The sequence below is a fragment of the Podarcis filfolensis genome (assembly GCF_964270895.1).
Source record: "Podarcis filfolensis genome assembly, chromosome: 6".
In the NCBI taxonomy this organism is placed as follows: Eukaryota; Metazoa; Chordata; class Lepidosauria; order Squamata; family Lacertidae; genus Podarcis; species Podarcis filfolensis.
Genome location: NC_139609.1, coordinates 59,739,316 through 59,766,660, shown reverse-complemented (window position 1 = coordinate 59,766,660; position 27,345 = coordinate 59,739,316). Strand labels below are relative to the sequence as shown.

At 42.2% G+C, this 27,345-nt stretch overlaps 1 protein-coding gene across 4 annotated transcripts; it reads left to right on the top strand.

The window, feature by feature from the left end:
* The first annotated feature begins 403 nt into the window (after window positions 1–403).
* Window positions 404–22,718, top strand: NUCKS1 (nuclear casein kinase and cyclin dependent kinase substrate 1). 4 transcript variants are annotated; one of them, XM_083617167.1, is made up of 8 exons: window positions 418–694; window positions 9,028–9,077; window positions 10,848–10,953; window positions 11,567–11,619; window positions 11,862–12,011; window positions 14,498–14,650; window positions 15,747–15,896; window positions 17,627–22,718. In XM_083617167.1, the coding sequence occupies exons 1-8, from the start codon at window positions 678–680 to the stop codon at window positions 17,824–17,826; spliced, it is 879 nt and encodes a 292-aa protein (XP_083473293.1). In that variant the 5' UTR covers window positions 418–677; the 3' UTR covers window positions 17,827–22,718. The 4 variants fall into 4 exon arrangements, with proteins under 4 accessions (XP_083473295.1, XP_083473293.1, XP_083473292.1 ...); XM_083617166.1 differs by having other exon boundaries at window positions 14,474–14,650; XM_083617169.1 differs by lacking the exon at window positions 15,747–15,896 and having other exon boundaries at window positions 404–694.
* The last annotated feature ends 4,627 nt before the right edge of the window (window positions 22,719–27,345 follow it).

The window sequence follows — 27,345 nt, the reverse complement described above, 5'->3', positions numbered from 1 at the left end:
AAATTCGTAGGGAGGGGCTGAATCTGATTCTCCTTTCCCTCCAAAAACGTAGCCCAGCCTTTCTTATCGAATCTGCTGTTTGGCCTGGAGCCTATTGTTTCCCATAAGAAAAATAAATACGAATGAAAGCGAATTTTCTCGTGCACGAAAGGGGACTGGGCTGTTGAATATAGGGTCGGAATCCAAGCAAGCTGCTGCCGAATCTGCCATTGTGAAACCCCGGCGGTTTTTTCTGGCTGTTGTTGCCTGTCCGCTCTCATATCAGCTTTAGCAAGGAGCTCCCCTCCACCGCCTTCACTCCTCCCGCTCGCAGGGAAGGAGGCGGGGCAGCGCTTCCGTGATCGTTCGAACAGGCCAATGGGGCGCGGCGACGCTGCGAGGCAGCCAACGAGAAGCGTAGGGCGGAGATGCCAGCCGAATAGGTTGCACCGCCCTCTCAGCTCGGCGCATCCCCTCTACTGGACGAAGTGCGACCATTTTGCAGGGGGGAGAGGCGAGTGGTGGCGATTGACGGCGCACAGGAGCCAGATCTGGGGTGCGGGGCGGCGGCCTGAGTCGCTGGACCCGGGGACTGACGGCCCCCGGGAGGGCGAGCGAGAACGGCGCCGACCGGGCTCGGTTCTTTCGTCTCCTTAGGCACCCGTGCCCGCCTCAGGGCCTCCGTTTAACCCGCCAAGATGTCTAGGCCCGTCAGGTGAGTCTCCTTCGCGAGCGGCGTGAGGCCTGTGGGCCTGGCTCTGGCGGCCCTCGCTCCCGCAGGCCACCCACGGCCCTTCGGCGGAGGAGCGAATGCCCCGGGCCTGGTCCCACGCGAGGGGAGGGGAGGCGGCCTGGAGTCGGGTATGGCGGGAGAGAGGGGAGGGGCGTGTGCAGGCATGCAGCGTGCTGCTGCTGCTCGGCGGTGGAGGGGGGGCGGGAGGCTATCGCACGCCGCTGCCGCCGCCCTGCAGGTCCCTTCCCTACAGGATGCAATGCTGCCCCTGAAGGTTAGCGCAAGCAAAGTCCACGTCTCTGCGGGGGAAGGAGGGGTGGCTGCGCCCGAGGCTTGCTTCGTGCACGTCGCCCGCGAAAGCGTGGACGGGAGGCATGCCTCTCACGCGCGCCGCTGGCTTCGGAGAGCCACTTGCGCGCTTCCTCCGGAGGAATCTGGTGGCGGAGCGGCACAGCCCTTTGCTGCGCCTCCGTGTTCCGAGCTGCAACTTGCAGGGGCGACGTGCTTTTTTCTGTGTCTTTTTGTACAGTATGGCTAGCACATCGGCGTGGGGGCGGGAGCTCGCTCGCCAGAGGACAGGGTTCGTAGAGCCAAGGGAGTGCTCCCTAGTGGGGAGGCGGGCGTGTTTGCAATCAGTGCATTTCGTGAGGGGCTGGAAATGATGCTTCTTGCAGCAGTGGCTTCATTTAAGTAGACAAGAAACGCCGTTTTTAGACGCCTGCTGCGCTTCTTTTGGACTTTAGCAAGCTTGGAAAAGAAGAACTTGTGTGTTTAATTGCGTCTTTGAATGTCAGTATCTGTGGCATTTATACCCCATTCTTCCCCCAAGGAGCTGAGTTTGGCATGCATTTGTGTCCCTATATTCTCACAACAACCCTGTGAGCTTGGTTGGATTAAAAGTGAGTGACAGGCCCAATGAGCACGATAGTTTACAGGGGATTGGAGCCCCATTCTATCCATGGGGATGCAATAATGCAGGAGCAGGGCTGGCTCCAGGGTTTTGTGGACCCTTGGGCAGCAGGATATCAGTGGGATACTTGTCCCCCTCAACCCAATATGATAGATACTTATAAAATTACTGCATTGTTTTTTGTCTAGTTACGCTTATGTGGTAGTTACTAGGGAGCAAGGTCCATTGAACTGAATGGGACAGGCTTCTGAGTGGACACATGTTATGCTGTTAGGTTGCAATCTTATACACACATTTCTGGGAGCGAGTCCCATTGAACTCAGTGGGGCTTACATCTGAGTAGAAGCTTACACATTGTTAATATTAACCAGTAAGGCTCTAGAAATCTTAGTGCAGTTTTCAAGCCATTTGGTGACTTCACAAATATTACCATATAATAAGGGTTTAAAATTCATGACATGTGGATACTTGGGCCAAGACATAGGAAATGTTTTTGTTTCTTTAAAAAACATAATGTATCTGCTTGCAGGTAAGTAGTTTGCTACCCTGCTGTTGATGCTGCCCTCTTCTGCTTGCTTTCTGACATAGACACACACTGATGAATGAGTGCACACATCAGCAAGTGACTGGTCTAGTACTCATCTCTTTCAGGGCCTTGCTTCTGTAGTGCACTGCTTGAGGCATGTCTTGATACACGGCCTCTGGTGCCACTGTCTTGCTTCCATGAGGATGTGCCTCAGCAAAAGCAGCAGTCCGGCCAGCATGCTTTCTGCCCCCTTTTCCTGAAGGAGAGTGTCAGGGGGCTGTCTCAGCTGTAGAGCACCACAATAGGCAGATAAAGGTGTCCATACCTTCTGGCTTCACTACTAAGGCCAGTCAAAACCAGTGGACTCCTGCTTATTATATTATTAATTACTTCCCAGATACCTCATAGGATTATTAGAGCCTATACTTTGATGCTGTATAGACATTGTCCAACATCGATGAACTGATTATGATTAACAGCACAGTCCTAACCATGTCTACTCAAATGTAAATCCTTTGGATTCAGTGAACCTTACTCCTGGGTAAGTGGGGTTAGAGTTGGAAGCCTGAGTCAGACTTTTGTGGGTTGATTTTCAGCTACAAAAATAAAGTGTATTTATTTAGTTATTAATTGGAATGATACAGGCAAGCGCTCACAAAGTTTCTCCATGAATAACATTACATCATGAGAATGTAACCACATTTTGATTTGAGATTAGTATGCCTGACTGCCACTTATTTTGCAAATGGAGTGAACTGCATTGTAAAGTGTTTCAATCGCAAGTGTGCAAGTGCAAATAGCAGTGAGGATAAAGTGCACCCTTTGTGCATTTTTTAAGAAGTGAATTACTTAGCAAATCTCATTTTCTATCATGCTGACCGTAAGGAATATATAAATAGCTTTAGTCTAGGTTGAAAATAAAGTTTTCCTACAAAATCCTTCCATTCTACCATGTCAAATGCCTTTGCTGCATCCAAAAACACAAGTAGTCTTGGTGGTTTGCTTATATGTGCATTCTTGCTAAGGTTAATGACTTTTGTTATGCTTATATTAAGTTGTTTGCCATTTGTGATGTCAGTTTAAAATGGGTGGATGTAGCCAACATTTATTTTGTTTAATAAGTCAGGATCCTGCCCATGATCTTCTAGAACAGAGCGGTCCAACCTCTCAAGTGGGTTGCAAGAGTACTTTGACACAAAACCTGCAGGCCACACACTGAATTAAATTTCCATATCATAAATTAAAGTATTTGTAACATAGTTAATGTTATTTAAATACACAATAGATTTAATATGTTTACTTATTAAACAAAATTTAGTACACAAACATGTATGTGCTTTCGTTAACAACGGAGACATTGAGTCCCTGTCAGGATAAAAGGCGGGATATAAATAATAATAAAATAATTATTTTAGAAGTCTTCTAGTAAAAAAGATTGAAGCCTCTTGTGAAGCAAGTAAATAAATGCAGCCAAAGAAGAAGGTGTGGGGTGTTCAACGGCTGCCTCATCCTAACCTGCCAGCTGGTTGCCACAGCGCTGCATGGACTAGCCTCCTGAGCAACATGGACCCAGTATGATTTGCCCCTCCCTCGTATTACAGCACTAAGCTCAGGATGAGCCCACAGTTGTGTCCCTGTCCTCCAGCACCCCCAGCATTGCCCACTCCCCCCACCCTAGCAGCACTCAGGTACTCTCCTGGCATCCATGGGTCCTGTTTCTAAGCAAAACGCTGGAAGGCAGAGAAGGAGAACCTGTCCAAGGCAGGAGCACCCCTGGTTTGGGAGTTGTGAGCCCCCCCCCAAAAGAGAAGGGAATATGGTTTGGATTGGCAGAAGGCAGCTACTGGCAGCAGTGCAGCAGATTCAGGGACTGCCTGCTCAGTGTCCTGGGTTGGGGGAAGCAGGAGGCTGGGAGTTTCAAGTCCCGAAGGGGAAGGCAACAAGGCCACGGCAGAATATCTGCCCTGAGAGCCCTGCCACTGGGCATTAGCCTCCTGCCCTCTGGACTCAGCCATGTACAAGAAGAGCAGAGGGGCAGTTTGTAATACACAGTGGCACACCATAGCCAATCAACCCCCACTACCAAACATCTGGCCGCTGTCTAGTCACCTGGTATGCCTGTGGCTGGGGAAGTGGGGGACCAGGACTTCAATGACACTGGAGCGTAACAATTCCCTGCTGCTGCTGCTGCTGCAGGTAGTTGACTGAAGTGGGGGAGAGATCTCAGATGTTGGGATTCCCAACAGTTCTTTGGTGCTTAGCAAGTGCTGCCAAAAAGGCCTCAAGGGTCGCATGCGAGTTGCATGTTGAACCACCCTGTTCTAGGATATAGATACTATTTTAGTGTGTATATTTTATTCATTTGTAGCTGTTTGATTGTCTTGCCTGCTCCAGACTCATTAATTCCCCTGTAGTATGGGAAAGAAGTTGATCTGTGTTTGGAATATACACGCAAACCCTTAGAAACGAGCTAACGTGTAAATGAGCAGAGAAGCTTGTTTTAATTTGTGCAAATATTCAGTTCAAGGATATAAAAATTAAGTCCATAATTGGAAGCTATTGCTTTTTCAGAAATTGATTTTTATTAGCAAAAGAAACTTCAGTATGATAGCACTGGTTAAATAACACATAGGTTTCTAGTTGCTAATTTAATCCTCAGTTACTGTTGTGGTGGAACTGATAAGACTTCTAAAGGTTCAGTACATATTTAATTCACTGTCCTTAATACAGTGACCTGTTAGCCTGGAGCAGATACTAGTTTGTTTCTTACTTCAGAGGATTGGAAACAGTTTGAAAGAGGGGCAATCACTTGTGGTTTGTACACATCCCCCTGATCTTTCTGGTAAACATGCTTTTGTATTTTTGTTTTTGGCTGAGTGTGAGAAAAGATTGTTTCTTATTCCAATAATAACAGCTTTCATTTGTTACAATGTTGATTATTTTTCAGTTCCTCTCTTATTTAATATCTTTCCTATAGTTGTACTGGGAAAATTTAAATATGCTTGTGCAGCTTGGGGTACATGCCACTTCATTCTAACAGTATTTGTAAGTATTGTTGATTGTGCAAGCCTATAAGGTGAACCTCATTGAGTTCAGTAGGATTTACTCCCAGGCAAGTGTGCAGGATTGAAGCCATAGGCTTTTTAAAGGAAATTTCATCAAGGCCAGCAGTACAGTTTTGCAAAGAAACATGTAATATAGTTTATAGGTGGTATCAAATAGTGATCCACCATTGGTGGAAGGAATCCCATCAGCAGGTATTTCTCAATTCCCCTCATGTCATTCCTTAAATATGCTACATCTGAGGTAGATTTAGAGGGGTTGCAGAGAGCTCCAGGGGGAAGGGAGATAGCTGAATACTGCCTCCTTCACTGTTCTGCCACAGAGTCACACCACTGGATGCCACCGGATGTTCTAAAGGTAGTCAATCACATAGTATAAAGGTAGTATAAATCACATAGAGATGTGAAGGCAGCGGGCGGTGGAAGTAGTTGTTTTTTAAAAAAAGAATATACTCTTACGAAAGATTTCTATTTTAGAATGCTTTTCAGTTTTTTTAATGTAAGAAATAGTGCAGCATGGGAAAATAATTCTGATATTTGCCGTATTCAAGATCAACATGCATTAGTTACACCGGATTCATTCTTACAACCAGACATTTCATCTTTGTCACACTGTACGTTTTGCATGCTTTCACCTATAGAGGGAATGCCTTTAAAATATCTCCAAATGACAGTGCAAGGGAATCACCATCCTATAAGCCAAACTAAGCCCAGAAGGGGTCCTAATGTGGCTTTTGAGACCATTTCCCCAAAACCATATCCATCTGCCTTGCATCTAATATATGTGATATGAAGTATGGGGCAGGCAAAGGTGCACCTTGAAATGTACAATCTAGATTACTAAGGGTTGTTCCTTTGCATACAAGCAAGGATTGTCAGCTTTATAGCGAGCCCGGCAGCTGTGCTGTTGAGTTCCCGATCAGCTGATCAGCAGTTACAGTAAGCCCCACACTGTTTGAAATCAAAGGAACATTTCTACTTTGAAACCATTTTAAGTTCACTTTGCCTTGGTCGAACTCAACTGTCGTAAGAATGAAGTAGCAAACAAAAATGAAATGCAAATGACTAACAGGTAGAAAGTTACTGGGCAGACTAGAGCAGTTTCATTTGGTGTAAATGAAACGCCTATATTTGGCAGGCAAAGTGTAAATACTCATATTTGAGAAAGTGTCAGATTGAATCTCCATTTGCTTGGAAAAGCTTCTTTCAACTCATTGTATCAGATAGTAGCATTGATTCAGCTTAGAGAGTAACTGCAGTGGGTAACTTGATTACATCTAAACTATTAAATATTTAAGAAATGTAGGGCTTTTAATTATGAAAATTGAATTTATTTTTTTATTTAAAAATATTTTGATTCATTTTGTATATTCACATCTTTGGCTTCTGCATTATACAGATTAAAAACCCTTAGAGCAGTGGTGTCCAAACTTTTTTCAAGAGGACCAGATTTGATGAAGTAAAGGGCCGACCAAAGTTGTTAAACTTTTTTTTAGGATTGAAGTTGCTGAGGGGTTTTTTAGGATTTTTCCTCAGGAAATCAACTGCCACATGGGCCAGATTAAACCGACTGGTGAGCTGGATTAGGCCCCCAAAATGGACTTTCGACATGCCTGCCTTAGAGGAAGAAAGCATGCCTTTCCTAGCTCAGTAATAATTATGCAGATAGTAACTTTAACAGCTGATGTTAGGTTTGAACAGGCCTAATAAGTTTAAGAAATAAGCTGATGTGAGGTATGAACACACCAAATACATTAAATTATCTGGGTCATTCTGATACTTATTTTGCTGTTTTCCTAGAATTGACTCCTCAGTTTTATTCCCAAATTAGCTTTTTTCATTGTAGTGATACAAAGCATAAAGTGAGTAAAGAGTGCTTGGCAACATCATTGTAAGTGAAGTACAGTAGTAATTTTGTAGAGGTCTTCTCAATTCACTTGAGTTAGTTAATTCATTTTTTAAGGCTTGCATGATTTTCTGCAACAGGTGCCTACTGCTTAAAACATACTCCAAAGTCTTGCATAATAAGGCTAGGTCAAGAGTGGGGAACTATTTGTCCTGTTGGGCCAAACCCTTATTGGTCCCCTTCACTGTGGACCAACTTGACAGGTGGGTAGGACAATCCATCTGTCAAAAACATGTTCTCAAATGAATGGTAGGTGGGCTGTCACGCCCACTTGTCAAAGCCCTTTGCGCAGCACTTCCCAAGGGCTTGACAGCCAACTGGTGGCCAGCTGCTTGGAAACTGCAGCACAAGAAGCTTTCTACAGAAATTAGCGGTGTGATTTGAGTTTCCCATGGGAAACTCAGTTACCCAACTGATCCTGCAGGCTTGAACTCCAGCATGCCTGAAGCTGATGGTCAGTGACTTCAGCTCTTCTTTTCTCAGGGATTAGTTTTGTGATCAAGTTCTCCACAGGGAACTAGGTTGCACAGCCAATCCAACTGCATCTACCTGCCCTACACATGACATCAAGTATGGGGCAAGTGGGTGTAATATACATATTTTTAACTTCATTTTCTTTACCATGTCCAGTTTTCATATTCATCAAATATTACCATTACAATTATATGAACAAGTACTGTAATACAGTCAACTCTCAACATGCTAGGATTATGTTCTGGGGATAGTACATAAAGCCAAAATCACATATAGTCCAAACTTGCTCTCCCAAGGTGAGTGAAATGGTGGGTAGGGTTGCCAGCTCCCCCCGCCTTAATTTCAATGTTATATCAGCTAAGCATGTAAAGCTAAATTCGTGCAAGATAGATGTGCTTAAGTTGTGAATTGACTGCATAAAATTAAATTGGGTGTGTCTGCATTTAGAGCATCCCTGGCAGATAGGAACATTTTCATCAGAAGATGCACATTTCCAACATCAAAGATTCTTTTCATTTAGTTTTAGAATGGTGAAGTATCAGCTGTATGCCACTTTTCTTTTAAAGTAGTACACATCAATAGCTTGAGTTAATTTTTCAACATAGCCTATTTCTTATCAATATTTTTTAATTCCAAAATTCTCATTGATGTATTTTCTATTTCCCTTTTCCAGAAATCTACTTAAACTATGTTGTATGAATAGAAAACTAGAAATTGTTTAAAGCTTCAGTAGACCAGAAAGCAAGAGATAGGTGGGAACCCCTGGGCGTTTAGAAAAACTGCTGTAAATCATTCTGAGCCCATGGAGTAGCAGGATATAAATAGATCACAGTGGAACCAATTTCCTGTCCATCCTTCAAAAGGGGAGGGAGACCCTGGATGGATGCTGTGTGTGAGCATGTGCGTGTGCATGCACAATCACACACACACCCTCTCTTTCCCCCTCCCTTTCCCCTTTGCATTGCAGTCCAGGTTAGGGGCTGGCTGAGCAGCTTCCTATGTTACCAGTCCTGAACAACCATCCCCCAAACTAAGGCTATGGCCAGGTGATTAAGGTTTGAACTGTCAACAACTTAGGAGCTATGTGGGGGAAGAGGAAAGCTGAGGCCTCATGTTGTCTAATCTGGAAGTATTGTGGGCACACTTAGCAGCATGCAAAGCCTCTTCCACCGGCCATTTCCTATAACTTCAGTCATCTCTAAAAATGGGTGTATACAGTCATCAGTAGCAACGGTTGCTGCCTGAAGTTTCTTGCTTCCTTCAGGAACCAAAGAGCATCCCATCTGTGTCATTTGGATGCCTCTTTAAAGCGGTTTGACGGATTGAAATCTAGTCTAGGAAAGCAGTATGTTGGTGAAGGAGTCTTTGTTATTAACATTAATTGTAGATGCTATAACATTTCAGTCTGCTTAAACTTCTGTATTTCTGCCCTTCTAGGAACAGAAAAGTGGTGGACTATTCACAGTTTCAGGAGTCAGATGATGCAGGTAAGTTTAAATCTGTTGACAGTCTTTGGCAGCTACTTAAAGTGGTGGGCACTGCATGTTTTAAAGAGCAAGGGTGCTTCTAAGCTGTGTAGTTTTATTCAGCCAAACAGTAAGCATAATGTTTTAGCAAGGGGTGATGCAGATGTGCTATCTTGAATAGGTATTTGAGAGTTGCTAGTTTGGTCAACACGTTGTTTAAGCATGTGGCTTTTTAATTTCCATTCCTCTGAGGCTCTCTTCCTTCTTGGAGTACTGCAAGTGAATTATATTAATGTTTCTGGAACCTCTACAGGATTATTTTCTTCCTTTCTTGGAAAGCACATATGCTGTTACTGTCTGATGAATGAAGCTGCTATGGTGGTAATTAATGAAAACAAAATATGGTGCTATCCTATGTTGTTTCTAATTTTGTTTTGTTGGCTATTCAGTTATAACTTGTGCAAGATCTTCACCAATCAAGAAACAACAAGAACTTACCAAGGCATTTAAAGCCAACCAGCTGTTTGTGTGTCTGTCGAGCTCTTAACTATTGTAGTTTGGCTTATCCAATGCTAATTCTGCTCACAGTAGACCCATTGAAATTAATGAACGTAAATTATTCATGTCCATTAACTCCAGTGGATTTACTCTGACTAGGACTAGCATTGGATACAACCCTTAACCATTTACCATCTTTATTTTTTAAAAAAAACCAAAAACATACCCCAATAAAATTCATCATGACAGGCAGACTGTGGCAGTAGGCATAAGTGCAGTATTGTTGTGAAACCTGTATTTCAGTTTCTACCTTCCTTTTTATTAATTGATATGCTTTATGCACCATCACTCAACAGGTTCCTAGGGCAGCTCTCAGTATTGCAGCCAAATATTAAGTATTGTATATTGTTCCTCCTCCAGGAAACTTTATATGAACTGATTGTGCCTTAGAGCACACCACATCCAGGGGTCCACTGTGGCTTCAAGTTGCAGTGGATTGGGAGCAGTGGGCAAAATACTGTGGTGCGTCCATCATTATTCTTCACATGAAACCCTGATAATTTGAGAAATCCTTATTGTGTGACGCTACTGTTCACCTGTGTATAAAAGCAGTTGTAAAAACAATTGACAACTGCTCACTGCTATTTGGATATAAACCAGATAGTCTGCTGTGGTCTGCCAGACAGAGAAATTGAGAAGTTAAGGAGATCTGTATTCAAAAGGACATCTCCTAATCCTTTCATAAGTGCATACTTCTTTCTGTTGAACAAATCTTGATGATCCTGTTGGCTATGTCTTTGAGCCTTTATCTGACTTCTAAAAAGCAAGATTTAGCTTTCATGCTAAATCTGACTGACCAGAAACTCAAGTGTACTCTCCCATTTCCAAATTTATACCCTACATCCTGGCAGTGCCTTTGAAGAAATGTACAACAAAACTGCCATGTTTTTTTACTGGGGCTTTTAAATATTCTCTTGAGTGTTAATTTCCTTTAAGTATGAGTTTATTTTAAAAACCTCATAAATTGCTGTTTAATAGGCATTACTTGCATTCCATATCCAAACTAATTAAAATACAGCCAACTTAAAATGAACCATAATAGTTGCAGAGAATCATCAAATCCAATCTAAAAGACTACTTAGGTTTTCAGCACCCCCAATTTTCAGTTGTTTCATGGCATTTTAGCAGGATGCTGTGCTTAGTACTAATCTTTCATGGTTATACCATTTAATTATGCTAACTGGCAAACCTGTAATCATCCACAACACCTGTTTTATCCCACTTACAATATAGATGAAGAATATGGCAGAGATTCAGCCCCTCCAGCCAAGAAAATTCGTTCATCACCAAGGGAAGCAAAAAATAAGAGGCGGTCTGGAAAGAATTCTCAGGAGGATAGGTAAGCAAGATCCCTACTACTTAAGTTTGTTATATAGGTGGCTTTAACTTGAGGACCTATACACTTTTCCAACTTAGTTTGGATGACTAGGAAAAAGGATTTTTTACATATACACAGAAAATGACAAATATAATGCCCTATACTGTGTGTTTCAATAAAAGCACTTCAGCTTTTTTCAAATAAATTGTGGTTCTTTTATTCTGGACTTCTTGCCTTTCCTCTGAAATGGATTTTGGATTTTTTATAAGCTGGTAGAGTAGTAGGGGATTGTTGCAAACTTCAAAGATAAATACCATTGCTATGCAGATTTTATAGTTAAAAATTGTATTGTTTCCTTCAGAATTTTCCCTCCGTGCAACTTGGGAAGCACAAGAGTTGCTTCAGCAATTAAGCAAAATGGCTTGTTGTCTGAAAGCTATATTTAGAATGATGCAGTATAAAAGTACTTTAGTAGATATCTTTTTATTCCTGGAGTAGATAATAAACTGAATAGAATTAATAAATTCAGTCAGGTCTTTTTGTTCAGATGAAACAACCTAGCTGCTTTCCTCCTTTACCTCAGAATGCACTAATAATAAAATAATCTTCATGGTTGTAATTTTCCTTTTCACAGTGAAGACTCAGAAAAAGATATGAAGACAAAGAGAGATGATTCTCACTCAGCGGGTAAGTTATGCATCTTAATATATAGATAACCAGCTGGAGTTCTTTTCCCTGCCATTGCTTCTCTCAGAAATGTTGACTGTGTTCTTCTCTAAATTGTCTGTAACAGTATCAAATGCACTTTCCTTTGTTCTGCGCTTGCTCACTGGTCTTTAGCATTAAAGCCTGGAATAGTCTACCATTTCTGATTGTGCTCCCCTGCAGTAGAAGGCTAAGAATAACTTTTATCACAATTTTTTCCTCAGATGAAGATTTTGGCAGTGAGGATGACTTAGGAGCAGATGATGGCAAAGCTGATAGTGACTATGAGAGTTCTCAGAAGAACAAAAAAGGGAAAAAAGTGAAACCTGACAAGAACAAAAGAGCAACTTCCAAATCCAGGAAAAGGGCTGCAGGTAAAGGCTGTGTAAATCAAGTAACTCACTATGACTTGGTTTGCATGTCATGTTCAGCCATAGTTAAAATCATGGTTCAGTGGGAATGAGCATTGTGCTGGGTGCACGCTACTGAAATCATGGGCACTTCACTTTTCTCCTCTCCTCTCCTGCTTCTGCCATGTTTCCGGGAAACAAGCTGTGCTGTGGCTTGTTGTATTGGCTCGTGGTTTGTTCCTCTCCAAAGAAACCATGAACAGAAGCCAAAGTTTGTTCTTGGTTTACCATTTATGGTGTGTTTGGAGAAAAACCAGGGACGTATGATTCACATGACGTAACTAGTGAGCCCATAGTTTGTTTCCTAGTAGAAGCAAGGGAGGAACAAAGTGTGTTTTCAGCAGTGTGCAGAAGTGCCCTGCACATTCACATTAAGCCAGGGATGGAGAACCTCAGGTGCTGGGGACAAATGTGGCCCTCCGAGCTTCTTTATCTAGCCCTCAAGACACTCTCTAGACCAAAATCTGTCCCCAGGCTACAACCCTCATTGGTTCTACTCTACTTTCTTGAGTGGAATACGTCCTTGAACTGTGATGATGCTTCTTGCTTCCATGTTAGAGGATGGAGAGGTATGGGAGAAGGAATAGAAACCTCTGGCTTTTGCTTGCCTGAAATGTAGCCCACTATAAGAGTAATATCCATTGCTCCACTCACTTTTGCCTTTAATCTCCACCCATCACTGGCATTTGACCCATTCCGATGTGACCTCAAGCTAAAGATGTCCCTGTGCATGAAGCAGTAGGTAATGATATGTGCAACCTGGCCTACATTAAACTTCAGCTTCCTGCAATATATTTGTATCTATGGATTCAGTTAATGCCTATCAGTGCAAGCTTAGCCATGTCTACTGATAAGTAAGTCAGAGCAAATTCAGCAGGGCTTATTCCCAGATAAGTGGTGTTAGGATTGCAGCCTTAATACATGTCATAACCAGCATAACATCTTACATAGACAATTTCAGGTAATTCTGTTTCAGAAAACTGAGGGAGGACCCATTTCTTACTTAATTTAGCCAACTTGGCATATCTAAGCAACCATACATATTAGGTGTGTGAATGGAAGACTGGTCAAGTTATACCTAAACTTGTTGAAGAATAAATATTATTCCACATTCTGCTTCCTCACTGGACTTGCTTCAAAGCTTTTTGTAGCCTGTGCTGCTTAGCACAGTCCCTTCAGCCAAAGGATGTACATTAAAACATTCATCAGTTTTGAATAAACATACACAAATTTGTTAACACAATAGATGGATAATTTAGAGATTTTTACATTTTTATAATATGTAAAGAACAATATATGTTAACAAACCAGAAAGAGGAACTGAGGGAAGTCGTGGGGGGGGGGAATTGGGGGAAAATACAATTGTTGGAATAATTTGTTATGTGAAAATAGTTAATAATTTTTTTAAAACAAAAAACATTCATCAGTAACTGTTCTTAGGCCACAACACAAACCTACAATCTGCTGTACTGGGGAAGGCTTCCCCCTCTGAGCTCAAAAAGACCTCTGATCGCAGAGTTATGGCAAAGTCACTCTTCCAAGGGTGAACTCCGTGTTCTGCCTGCTGAAGTGCCCACAAAAATCTCCAGAACAGAATGCTTTTGGGGGGTGGTGGCGGATCCTGAGCCAGTCCCACCACTATCACTTGGCAGCCTCATGCCCAATCAGCTGCTCAACTCGTGCCTTGCTGCCTGGTGACGGTTGGGATTGTTTTACCCTGGGCCAGGCAGCCAAAGACATTTTGGCACCTGAGGTGAACCATAAAATGGCAGCCCCTCCCCGCCAGGGAAGAAGGGGTGAGTGAAGATCTACATCAGGTATAACAAGTAAATGATGATCTACATGGGGATCTGCTGCCCCTGTGGATCCAGCTGCCTGACATGGTCACATCACTTTGCCTCCTGGGTGAGCTGGCCCTGGCTCTATCCATCCTTTTCTGTCCTCATTTGATTAGCATCTTGGTTCTGATTTTGATTATACTTCCCTTTTTAAAAGAAAGAAAGAATCGATGTTTATCCACAAAGCTTTGCTACCTTTTCTCAGATGAGAGAGCCAGAGAAGGGAAATGAAAAGTATGTTATGTAAAAACTAGCCCTGCTTCTTGTTGTTGTTTAGTCGTTTATCGTGTCCGACTCTTTGTGACCCCATGGACCAGAGCACGCCAGGCACTTCTGAGCCCTGCTTCTACTGAGTTCCATTTCCAGTGTAGAGAGCAGCAGGTTAACCAGTGCTCGGTGTTCCATTATTTACCATTACAGATGGGTATTTTGCATGGAGACAACTTCAGAATGATTGAAAATTAGAAGCTTTCAGATAAGTTTCGTGTTCAGCAAATCTGAATTATGTCATGAATAGATAAGCCTTTATTTCCCCCTAGTTTCTTCCCTACCCCAGTTGGAAATGTGTGCTGTACTGTCCATCTTCAGTGTTCTTTGGTGACTTTATAACAGAGGACAGTGAGGATGAGAAAGAAGATCAGAAAAATGTGCGCCAGCAGCGACAGGCAGCATCCAAAGCTGCTTCCAAGCAGCGAGAAATGCTCATGGATGATGTGGGCAGTGAGGAGGAAGACCAGGAAGAGGAGGAGGCATCGTTTCAGGAAAGTAAGTGGCACTGAACGGCACACACAATGTAGAATAGGAGTGGGTTCGACAAATTACATCCATGCTTGATCTATCCAGGCTAAGCTGCCAAGGTAGGCAAACTTGACATTTCTGCTTCTTGAGTATTGAATGCACTTCATTGTTAATGTACTTAGTGTCCAGCTTGGCTGTTGACAACAAAGAGGGAAGGGAAAACAATGCTGTCCCTCAAGTTCAGGGTCCAAATCTTTTTGGACTTGTGGAGAGCTTTTAGTCAATATTTCTATTAGTAAGATACAAACTTGCCATATTCGTCACTGTTTTATCTTCAGCACTGGACAACAAACTGAACAGGCCACTTTGATTACAAATACCATCCTATCTGGCTTCAGGAGACAGTAAAGGGCCTCAAATCCCCTTGTGTACATGGTTAGCAATTAAAAATCAATATGTGGTAAAATGCCTGCACCTCAGATTTTGCTTTCTTGCTTGTCTGTTGTGCAAATTGACATACCCTTGCTCTAAATGATGAAAAGTGGGGACCCGTTTGATATTTGCTGTGAGTGTGTGCAAATAAACAAGAGAAACCCAGTGAGCTGATGAACTAGAATCATGGACATCTGGATTCAAAACCTGGAAGTCTGTTATAGGAAGCAGTAAGCTACTGCTATTCCATATATAATAAGTTACTGGTGTTTGCTTCCGAGGGCACTTCTACAGCTTGCTACAAGATGGAAGACCATATTGAACAAGAGAACAGACATAGGCTGGGAAGGGAATTCATATAGAACCTACAGCAGCTGGCATAGGAAATGGTCAGGATGAGCCTCCATGTAATTGCTCTTGAGGGAAGGAGAACTATGCCTATGCCACTGCTGTTTTAAATAATTGTGCTGCTTGTCACCAGTCATAAAGCAGATTTACATGAGGAAATACTGAGGCGCAGAAGTCCTGATTTCTCCAAGTTCTAGCAAGTATGTTACAGGATATAGAAGCCAAGAATGCTGACTTCTATCCCTTGATCAACCTACCAGACTTTCTCCCCCATTCTGTCTCTCTTCCAAGTGAACAAGGACAGCCCTTCTTAGAGACATTTCATTCCTCTCTCTCTGCACAGAAGAGTCTGGCAGCGATGAAGACTTCCTTGTGGAAGATGATGATGATAGTGACTATGGCAGTTCAAAAAAGAAGAACAAAAAAGTGGCTAAGAAATCCAAACCAGAAAGGAAAGAAAAGAAAATGCCTAAACCAAGGCTAAAGGCTACAGGTGAGCTCAGCTTGCTTCCCCTTTGCACCTGTTAGGAATAACATAATGGAAATTTGCTTGCAAGTGCTTATGTTTTCTCAGCTCTTCACCTCTTGTGCTTGAAAGGATAGGAAGCAATCAATTTTCAACTAGCAATTTATCCCTATTAACATACATGGCAGTCTGTATAATGTGGTAGAGCTGATTGCTGGAAAGTTCTTGTATGGATTGCTCCTGATTTCAAAGAAGCTAGTGGCTGTATCAGGATGGGATTCTTATGACTTCTTGGTTACCGGTATTGTGTTCAGACCACTTGCCAGTGCTGATTAAAACAGGTGATGTTCGTGCCTACCAATCCTAATAAATTCCCTTTCTTCCATTAGGCGTGAAAATAATATGGTGAATCTTAGCACAGTTCCAGGTGTACCCAAAGCTACATACATCCTGAAAGCATAAATACTCATTTGGTTAAACCTTGTCTTAAGAAAAGTGTAAGCACAGTGTGGGTGGAAATTTTTTTGGAGGCTTGGATTAAATTATCTAAACAATTACTTGGATAACGGGTATGCCCAACTGTTATGTTCCTTTAAATATCAAATGTATCATGATTCTAGGAGAAAGGAAGAGATGGTGCTCCCAACCTTTAGTTGCTATACTGAAGGAGAATTTTAGAATAAATGCATTCACGCTGGCTGTGTTTTCAGCCTAAAATCAGTTACAACACTTGAAATGCTGTGCATTATTTAGGAGTATGTACAACCATGTAATTGCCACATGCCCAGCTTACATTACACTAACCCTGTGATGCCTTCGTATTTTAGTGAAAGTCATTCTGTTTCAAATTTGCTTTTATCATAACTGGCTGCTTACCCTTGCAGAAGAGAAAGATGGTGAGCATCAGTTCTAAGAAAGTTTTAATGGCACCTTTAAGAAGGATGTGGGAGAGGGTGCCTCACTGCTGGCACATTTTATTGCTGACACAATAGCAGGCTCTCATAAGTCTTTTAAATAATTTTAAAAAATATGGTTCTTATTAGGAGGAATTGGGCATTGACCTGAGCACACCAAGCCCAAGGAAGACAAACAGCCAGTAGCTTAATTCTTTACTGACAGCATGCACTAGAGTAGCTCCTAAGGTGCACCAAACACACACACTCTTATGGCAACTGAATAACTGGTACTCTTTCCCCGGGCTTGTGCTCTGAGCTGGACTGTTGCGTCCACATGACCCTGCCTCCACCCACACTTAAGTTCCCTTCCCTGACAGGGTACACACAAACAAGCTGTGACTTCTACACTGAAATCGCTGCTGTGCCTGTCTCTTCAAACCCGTCCTGGGAGACAACAGGGAAAGTGACGGAGGGGATTCTACCAGCCTGCCCCTCTCAACAGTTTCTTCCTCTGCTCCTGACGCATCCTGCACCCCTTCCACTGTCTCTGACTGTTCAGACACTTGGTCCAGACCAAGCTCCTGCCTCACAGGTGGCACAAAAGCCCATAAATCACTGACCCCACCCCCTGGATCAGCCTCAGGGGGCCTCTGCCACACACTTCTCAGGGCCCTGACAAGCATCATCTTGTAGGAATTTAAGCTATGTTCAATAGTACTAATACGTTTTCATTCCTACGTTACCAGATTGAAAAGTTAAGAAAGGAAAAACATATTTTAAAATGTGCTCAGAAGCTATTTTTTTAAAAAAAGCACTAATTGTAAGATTCTTTGTTACATTTTGATGCTTTTCTTCCTTCAGTTACACCTAGTCCAGTGAAGGGCAAAGGGAAGGGAGGCCGTCCCACAGCTTCAAAGACATCAAAAGAAAAGACCCCATCCCCAAAAGATGATGACGAAGAGCCTGAAAGTCCTCCAGGAAAGAAGAAATCAGTTAGTCCTCCTCCAGACAAATCTGGGGATGAAGGGTCTGAAGATGACGTCCCCTCTGGTGAAGATTAAATGGTGGTGTGGGAGAGAAACTTTTTTTGAGAGAGCGAGAGAGAGTAAGGAAAAGAGAATATACTTAGGGGGTAGAACATGGTTTTGGTTGTGGCTTGACTCATGGGCTGTGAATGCCACCTTTACTTTAGCTGTTTTAATAGTACAGTACTTTCTTCTTTTTTTAAGAGAACCTTTACACAATAATGATTTGACATCACAGTCTCTACTGGCCATTCCGTTCTCCCCAACCAAATTTGAAAGCCATTTAGATTTAAATTAACAGCATACTAAAGATATTTTTTTGAAGGCTTACTGCAGTTGTAAAGCAATAAGGATGAGGCTGATACTTGGAAATCATAGTTAACTAATGGTATAGGTTTTCCAAAGCTGCAGAAATTCTTCTAAGGCAACTGTTGCTTAATTGAATCCAAAACAAATATATTATTGCACATTGCATTTCCTTTGACATAATTAGTATATGAATTAGTTTGAAATCCATCATGGGTTTTAAGTTCCAATACTCTGAATGTTTGGGGTTCCACAGTCTTGTTTTAATGACCATTTGGTCTGTTCTATTTTTCAGTCTTCTGAAAGACCCTACCTGTTCATGCCGTAGATACTATTGCTGCTTATTGATAAGGATAGGATTCCAGTTGGCAGAACTGCATTCATTTTTTTCCTGACTCATTCGTTTTGAAATGTCCATCTTTTTATGCTGCTTTGAAGCTTTGCATAAAATTTAAAGCTTGGTTTCAGGGAGATTTTTGGAAGCTGGAACAACTGTTTTGAAAAGTTGGGATGGGAGGCTGAGAGAGGTATTATATATATTGGCACAGTGTCTTTTTCAATCCAAGAGTCATGGCTTAAGTACTCCTTTCCCTGAGATCCTCAAAAGTCAGACTACACAGCTTCCACCAACAAGGGGTTTAATTTATCCTGAACCATCATTTCCTTGCTTAGTTTAGTTTCCCCTGCTTTCTGCTTTCTCCATTGCTAGATCTTACTTATTCTCTAGTTAGCAGAGGCCATATACCTAGGATAAGTGAGGAACAGAGTGTGAACTGGAAGACATGATGCAGCAGAAATAGTGCATCTCAAAATCAGGATATCTTTCCAGTGCGCAAAACAAGTTTTCACTGATGTATCAGTATTGCCAATTTAGACACAAGACAGATTTTGCTTTTCAGTCCCAGGTAAAGGAACTGCAGTATTAAGAGTGAGTTGGAGTGCCATCTGCTTTACATCTTCCATTTTGTACAGTTGCAATAACACTTTCAACCATAATCTCTTTGCAAATTGATTTTGAGTATCAGTGTTCTGAAGCCAGATCCTTTGTCATCTGTGCTAAGATGGTTAAAAGTATAGAGAATGCTATTCACAAGCATCCTCTTCAAGGACAAGGTCTTCTTGACTAGTATTGTAAGACCATGCAAAGAATATAAAAGCAGTGAAATACCATGTAGGTTCTTTCTCTCACACATGCATACACACACATGGCGTAGGTATGTGCTTTTAAACCTTGGCTTCTTCAGACTTCTGCTGTTTATAATAGCTCTACTTGTGTCTACATGACTTCCACTTTACATCTGCTTTGGGGTTTAGTGAAAGAACACAAATTCCTCCTGGGTTGGAGTAACAGTTTTGATGTTAGCATATGTGTTTTTGAACAATAACTAGAGAGCAAAAATATCTTGAGATCCTCCGTGGACAGAAGCCAGTCCAGCTTGACTCACATTTGCCAATTTAGCCAAAGCTTAATTGGCTGTGTGATCTGGGTACTACGGGCATGAAGACTGTATTGCTTCTTTCAGAGTGTTGAGTTCAAAGTGGTAAACTTATCCTATACTGCAAATGAAGCACTTGGTGACCTAGTCTATTTGGCTGCTCCAAATGTACACATTTTTGAGAGCTTAGCTCTAGCCATTATGATCAGCCAACTGCTTATTGCTGTCTGAATATGTTTCTGCTGCTGATTCACTTATTTTGAAAAATGTGTGTCTTTTTTTTTCTTGGCATCCTTTCTTTAACACATTCAACCGTGTATAGGATGCATAAGGAAGTCATCAAGACTCCTGTTTTTTTCTTCTTCGTTTATTTGAACCCATTACCCCCTTGAATTTTTAAAAACACTTTTGTGTATCAGATATTGTACATGATGGAGAGCAGGCTATTTTATGTTGAATCTGTGAAAACCCAAACTATATGCTATGATTTTACTGGGTTCTGCATATGTCTCCCTGGAAGCAAATATTTAGAATATTGTGAGTGAAAACATTTAACTGCTTTCTCTCACCATTCTTTATAGTCCAGAGATGGAAGGAAAGTGTTTCCCTCCTGCAGTCCATGTAACACTAGCAAAATAATGTCAATATTTTAAACTTGTAATTCTAGTTTGCAAAATCAGTTTTCTCTGCCCCAGTGTATATGGCTTCTGAGTGCAGTATTCTAGGGATGTGATAGCCGTATCAGTTCACTAGTTTGTCCCTTGGAACAAGTATTGCCAGAGAAACAAATCGGTATACTTCAGTGTGTGTTACTGTACATCGATTGCTTCCTGGGAGTGGCAGGTTATTTACTAAGATTTACTACAAATTTGCTGAAAAACCAAAAGCAGATATTTTCAGTGTATCATAAGTTTTAGCTTTGCAAGCAACTGTGAAAGCAGTAAGGGTATAAACAGAATTTTAGTAGGGGTTTGAAAGGGTTTTTGCAGCTTACCTTGGGGACTTGACAAGATAGTGGTTGCCATGGTGCTGAAGAAACAGCCTGCACACCTTAAAGGTGAATATCCAAGTATAGGATGGCTTTTACTTTTCAATCTAATGTTTTAGGGCAAATCAATAAAACTTAAATCAAGGGGCTTAGTGCTCAGTTTAATCTAACGTACGAATCGTGTATAAATATATTGGGAGAGATGGGGAAATGTATATACATTCAGGTGGTCTGTAAACCCTTCTGGAATTGTTAGTAGGGAAGGTGTGATGCAGATACTGAATATACTCAATTGTGATATGCCTGCACCAAGTACGGAAACGTTTAATTATGTGGATTGAAAATACTTTTTAAAACTTAATTTTAAAGCATGACTCCCAAGTACAACAAACAGCTAAACTAATGAGTGGAGGTGGGGCAGGACAAGAGCTATAACATGCTGGAAGCTTATGAGCTGTAGAAATTGGTGCTTTTGCTTTATGTAATTTTTCTGTGGAGTGTTTATTTTTTTAAAACAAATCATAATGTTGGCACATTGTTTTATAAAATAAAAGGAAATTGATTCCTATGATTTTAGCTATTTGGAAAGTTACATTAGTGCTTCGTGGAGGAATTTGACTGTTTCCCCCCTTCCCTCCAAATATTCATTGAATAGGCTCTGTGTGGGGCTTGGGTCCACCTGTTACTGAAACCCAACAACCCTTCCCTCTTCTCTCCCCCCTCCTTTTCGAGTTGCATTTGGAACAAACAACTTGTGGAATCTTGGGCCCAAATGGAAACTGGATAGCAAATCTCCTCTTGGGCATGGGGTATACTTGTAATAATTTAAGGACCCATAATTCACTAAGCTGACAGTTGCCATTGGTATTCCTCCTTTCCCCCCATTCTCATTTCAGTTTGCTTCACTGGGTAGCTCACACTTGGTTTTTCTTCATGAAACTTTTCTATCCCTTGAAGCAGAGCTTTTGCCTTTCAAGTCTATCAAAGCATTCACTATATGCTGTGTTGACCACTGTTGAGAGTACCTGTTGCCCCACCTGCCCCTGTACAAAACTGTAGAAAATGGAATGGTTCCATCAGTTTGAGCATGCTTGGTGTGACTGCAAGATACCATTGTGCATATGCTTTGTATATCTGGGGAGGGATTTTTTATAGGGGTTTGGGGCAAAACAATACGCAAACTTGCTTTAAGCCACAATAACATGAAAACCCCTTCAAGTATCTTGTGTGAATGGGAGTGGGTGTGCGTGTAAGCGTGCATGTGTGGGTGTCCGTCTGACAACTTAATGTGTGTTAGAAATTTGTGAACTTTACTTTTCCCGCAGAAACAGTTATTACAAAAGTTGTATATAAGAGAATTACATAATTTGTTTACCAGGAACATGTCACAGTAAAACCCTGAACTATTCTCAAATGTAAAGAGGTAAAAAGAAAGACTCCAAGTGGGGCAGCTGCCCTTGGCATCAGCTACAGGTTGATGAAATGGAATGCAGTGGATATTTGTCTTTGGTGTTCACTACCCTGTTGAGTTCTTGGTCTCCCCTGGATTTTTTTCATGGCCTTGAAAGACAGGCTGCTGACTAAAATATGGCACTTCAGCTGGTCAATTATCTGAAGGAATATTGCTAGACAGGATGCCACAGTCACCAGTCCTATTAATAGCCAATAGGGTTGTCATTCCCTTGACAATGAAATCTGCAGCATGGTACTAGAAGTTCAGTTTGAATGTAACATTAATGCTTTATTTAAAAAATGCATTTTTTTAAAGAAAGGGGGGTTGAAGTGAACATGACGTTGTTGACCATGTTCGTGAATTATAGATGCAACATGCATTGGTAGAATTGTGTGATGGTCTTTTGTGCTACTTAATTTTACATATTCCAGTCTCTGTATGTACTTGCAATTAAAAAAAAATTAACAAACCTTGCTTTGCTTTTTATTGAAGGGTTCCCAGGACTGCATATCTGCTCCTGAGCTCTGTTTTAAGTATGTGTATCCTTGGCTTGTATTTTGTATTAAAAGAGAACATGGAAAAGAACCCTTTATTGTTCAGCATGTTGGATTTGTGTCCCCCTCATTTTTTTCTCTTTTTTTGGGAATATATTAAGCAACTTATTCTTCTGTATCTTATTTTCTTTTGTAAACTTCTTGGTTTTGTTTAAAAATGGCTTTATAAAAGGGCTTTTATAACCCATAAATATGCCTTCTGTGGTTTTTCCACTCTTTATTGTATAATGCCTAGCATCAGTTCTGCATTTGCTTTTTTAAAAATCATTAATAGTCTGCAAGTAAACCTAGAAATTCTGTGTTAAGACCACTTACCTTCTGTCCCGAGGATTCATGTTCAGGGTGCAGCTATTCTTTAACAGTGTAATGCTAATGATATCCACTCTGAAGTAAGTCCTTTTTAATTCAGTGGGGCGTACTCCCAGGTAAGTGGGGTTAGGACTGCAGTCTAAGTCTCTAATGTACATAACTACTTCAGCAGTGTATTCCTACACACACTTTACTCAGAAGCTTTGTTCAGTGGGTCTTACTCCTTGCTTTGTTAGTGTGTTTATGATTGCATCCTGAGGGTGAAATAATTTGAGATACCTTTGAAACTACAACCATATGCAAATCGCAGTGATTTATCCTTCATAGTTATGGCACTGCTGTGAATTTGAAGTTTTCAGTAGATATGCAGGACACAATGGATACTACATCCAATCTTGTACACAAGCAGAATTCTACACGAGCAGAACAATGTTGGCTACAAACTAAGAACTTACTATGTCATCCTTAGAACTTTATAGTAATGCTAGCAAAGCAAATGAGTTTAAAATACTATCTTTGATTTACAAGTGAGATAATTAACTACAGTATATGCTATTACTGATGGTAGCAGCAGACTTGGGGGGGGGTAATAGCAAGATACAAGCAAGCAAAGAAACTTGGAAAAGCAAAGTGTGTGTGTGTGTGTGTGTGTGTGTGTGTGTGTTGGGGGGTGTTTTTGTCCCAATCACATAATATGGAATGTTAAGTGGGAAATGGGAAACCTGACAATGGGATGAGCAGGGAATAGAGTGGCTGGAATATGATGTTATAAATGGATAATCTCAGATTCTAGAAGCTATTTTTAAACATCCCTAGGGATGGGGCAGTAAGCTGCCCATCAGTGAAGAAATTAAATGCAGTGGGCAGAGGTATGTCCATAGAAGGAGACCCAAAACAGGCTAATGAGAACTGGACAGCTGACTGACCAGGAAGCGGGGAGGGAACTGCAGCCAATTCCAGTACAAGTCCCATGGCTTATGTAGCCAAAATGGTTCCGCCCATGCACAAGAGAGGTATCAAAAGGCTTTGGTTAACCCCAAGGTATGCAATAACACAATCCTGGGGGGACTAGGGGGACTGCAGAATAGGCCAATAAGGACAATTTCTTGGTAGCCCAGAGAGCACAGGCAGGTGGACTGAAAAATATGGGAATGGAATGAAGTACCATAGAAGCTGGCACTGAAGAGGAGCACACTGCCGCAACATGGTTATGTGTCCACTTGCTCAGTTCACAGTCAATACAGTCATACCTCTGGTTGAATGTGCTTCGGGTTGAGTGCGTTCGAGTTGTGCTCCGCGGCTACCCGGAATAATGGAGTGCATTACTTCCGGGTTTTGCCGCATGCGCAGACGCTCAAAATGATGTCATGCGCGGAAGCGGCAACACGCGCAGACGCGCCGTCGCTTGTTATGTTCGCTTCAGGATGCGAACGGGGCTCTGGAATGGATCTCGTTCACATCCCGAGGTACCACTGTACAGAACATGGTTTGCCTAGCAAATCAGGCAAAATTGTACATGGCTTTCCACTTCTGCTTCAAAATATACTTGGGTATCTGCTTTAGACAGTTTTTGGCTTTTTGCAAAACAATTCTCGTCTGTGGGAAACAAGACTATAGTTAATTCTAAATGTCCCTGTTAATATTAGCAGAAGGAGCATATAGCCAAATGTTACTCAATGCAGGGTGAAGAGTTTACATCCGTAGCTGTATACATAATCTAAAGCAGCAGAGGGCGTACCTCAACCTCTGAATTGCTTGTTTCTGTACGAAGGAGCATCTTGGCTTTTTGAGCTTTCTGCATTACTGCTTTTGCAGTTTGGGTTAATGTTTGTTCATGCAAATTAACTTTTTTTGGCAGTCGTAGTAACATTGAAGCTCACTAATTTATGGGCCAAATAAATCACTTGAGCACAAATGGAGACAGAAGTATGACCCAATGCATCGAAAACCACCAGAGGGAAGAAACCTTAAAATTGTATCCCATTAGTTTGGTTTAAGGAACTGATCCAGGAGTATTGAATGTGTGAAAGTAATTTTGATGAAAGTGCACCTGTGGTTGTGACTCCTTTTATGAGTCTTTCCATCTTTTCCCCCAGTGCTTGGGTACTAAGCTAATGCCGTTCATTCTTGGCTCAATAACTGAAACAAGTTGGGGAATGAAGGACCTTTAACACAGATGTTAGGTGTAGATCAATCTTCTTTCCGTGTTTACAATCCTGCTGTAGCAAAGCTTTCAGTGACTTCATTAGGTTCTTAAGCACAACAAGCTGGTCACCATTGCTCATCTATGCAGCTAATATCACTGGTTGAACAAGAGATCAGGCAAAATACTTTAGAAGAGTGTAGAAAGATAGCAGTAGCTGCTTTGTTGGTATTCATTTAATCCTTGCCTGCCTTGTCATGCCCGATTGTTGTTGTTATATATTTTTATATATTGTATTTATATGCTACTATTTTCTCCAAGGAGCTTATGCTTCTCCCCCTCTTCAGTATGGTGTAGTGGTTAAGAGCGGTAGTCTCGTAATCTAGTGAACCGGGTTCGTGTCTCCGCTCCTCCACCTGCAGCTGCTGGGTGACCTTGGGCCAGTCACACTTCTCTGAAGTCTCTCAGCCCCACTCACCTCACAGAGTGTTTGTTGTGGGGGAGGAAGGGAAAGGAGAATGTTAGCCACTTTGAGACTGCTTAGGGTAGTGATAAAGCGGGATATCAAGACCAAACTCCTCCTCCTCTTCTTCAATCCTCACTACAACCCTGTGAGGTAAATTAGGCTGAGAGGTGGTGATTGCTGCAAAGCCGCCCAGTGAACTACTTGGCCAAATGGGAATTTGAACCCTGGTCTTCCAGGTCCTAGTCTGACACTCTAACCACTACATCACACTGGTTACCTCCTTATCCTACTTTTGCAGCAACCATCTCCACTTCTCCACGTCTGTTTCAAGTCCTAGTCCACATGAATAAGGTTTTGACTGCCTTGCCGTCCCCTCTTGCCACTGCATAGCTCAATATTTTCTTTTGCGTGCATAACGGATTTATTTTGATGGATAGCCACAGAATACAGCTTGCCATAAACAGTACGGTGTGGTCAAGAATGTGTGTGCATAATACTAATTTGGAGGCCGAAGTCATAAATGTAAATTCTTGAAATCTCTGTAATGGTTTTTTGCTTGCTCGATTCTCGGTTTGTGTTTGACATGCGTGGGTTGCGCAATGGGGCATCTTTCGCACAGCTAACATTGGAAAGCCTGCCTGGTCCAATCTTGCAAATGACATTTCACCCGAAACTGTTCACATCTTTACAAGCTTCACACAAATGGAAAGCCTGTTGTTAAAACTGAATGCTATGCCCAATACCAAATCCCACATTTGTGCAGCATGATTTCAGTCTATACATGTTGTCCCTCTGTAATCCAGTTTGAAATGTTATCCTTCCCTTCCCCTTGCTGTCCTTGTGACTCCAGCCCTAGGTACCCTGCCCGTACGGGCCAGTCGTGTCCGACTCTAGGGTTGTGCGCCCATCTCACTTAAGAGGCTGGGGGCCAGCGCTGTCCGGAGACACTTCCGGGTCACGTGGCCAGCGTGACGAAGCTGCTCTGGCGAGCCAGCACCAGCGCAGCACACGGAAACGCTGTTTACCTTCCCACTATAAAGCGGTACCTATTTATCTACTTGCGCTTAGGGGTGCTTTTGAACTGCTAGGTGGGCAGGAGCTGGGACCGAAAGACGGGAGCTCACCCCGCCACGGGGATTCGAAACGCCGACCTTGCGATCAGCAAGTCCTAGGCACTGAGGTTTTACCCACAGCGCCACCCGCGTCCCTGCAGCCCTAGTAGGTCCTTATTGGCTGTTCTTAAACCTGTGCCTTGTTCTAGTACAAGCTGTGCCACTTGGGACAGCTTTGGCATTGTTTTGTTGAATAGGAGTGCCTATTTGCACATGGGGTGAGTGACTGTAACGAAGGGCGTGCTGTCACCTGCTGCTGGAAATAATAAAACAGGAGAATGAGTGGTGTAAAATATGCCAAATCCTGCTTTGCAGGAGAGCTGCTCTTTCGTCTAAAACTAAATGGAGCCTTTCCAGATGATGATGAACGACAGTCCAGTTGTGAGTGCAGCCTCGCTCTGGAAGCACTTTGATACTAGCTGCAAACTTAAGCATACAAAGTGTGGGGGTAGGGAGAGCTTAAAAAAATTAAGCATCAATTTTTTATGGCTATAAAGTTAAGCCTGGGGAGAAATGTGGCTTTCTGGAGATCTCTGTTTGGCCCTTGGGACTCTCCAGACCACCCCCCCCCCTTTTACAGGCTTAGCTGGAATGTTTTCCCCAGCCCCTTTCATGCTTCTTGCTTGCCTGTGAAATACCTACTTTTCAGTGCCAGCCAGGTAAGCCCCCTCTTGTTCTCCCAGGTCTTTTAACATCTCTTAATTGCCTTTAGCATCGCTGATGATGATAATTTTATTCTCTGCGACATAATGGCAATTGAGCTGGGTTTTGTATGCTTGCTTGGGTTT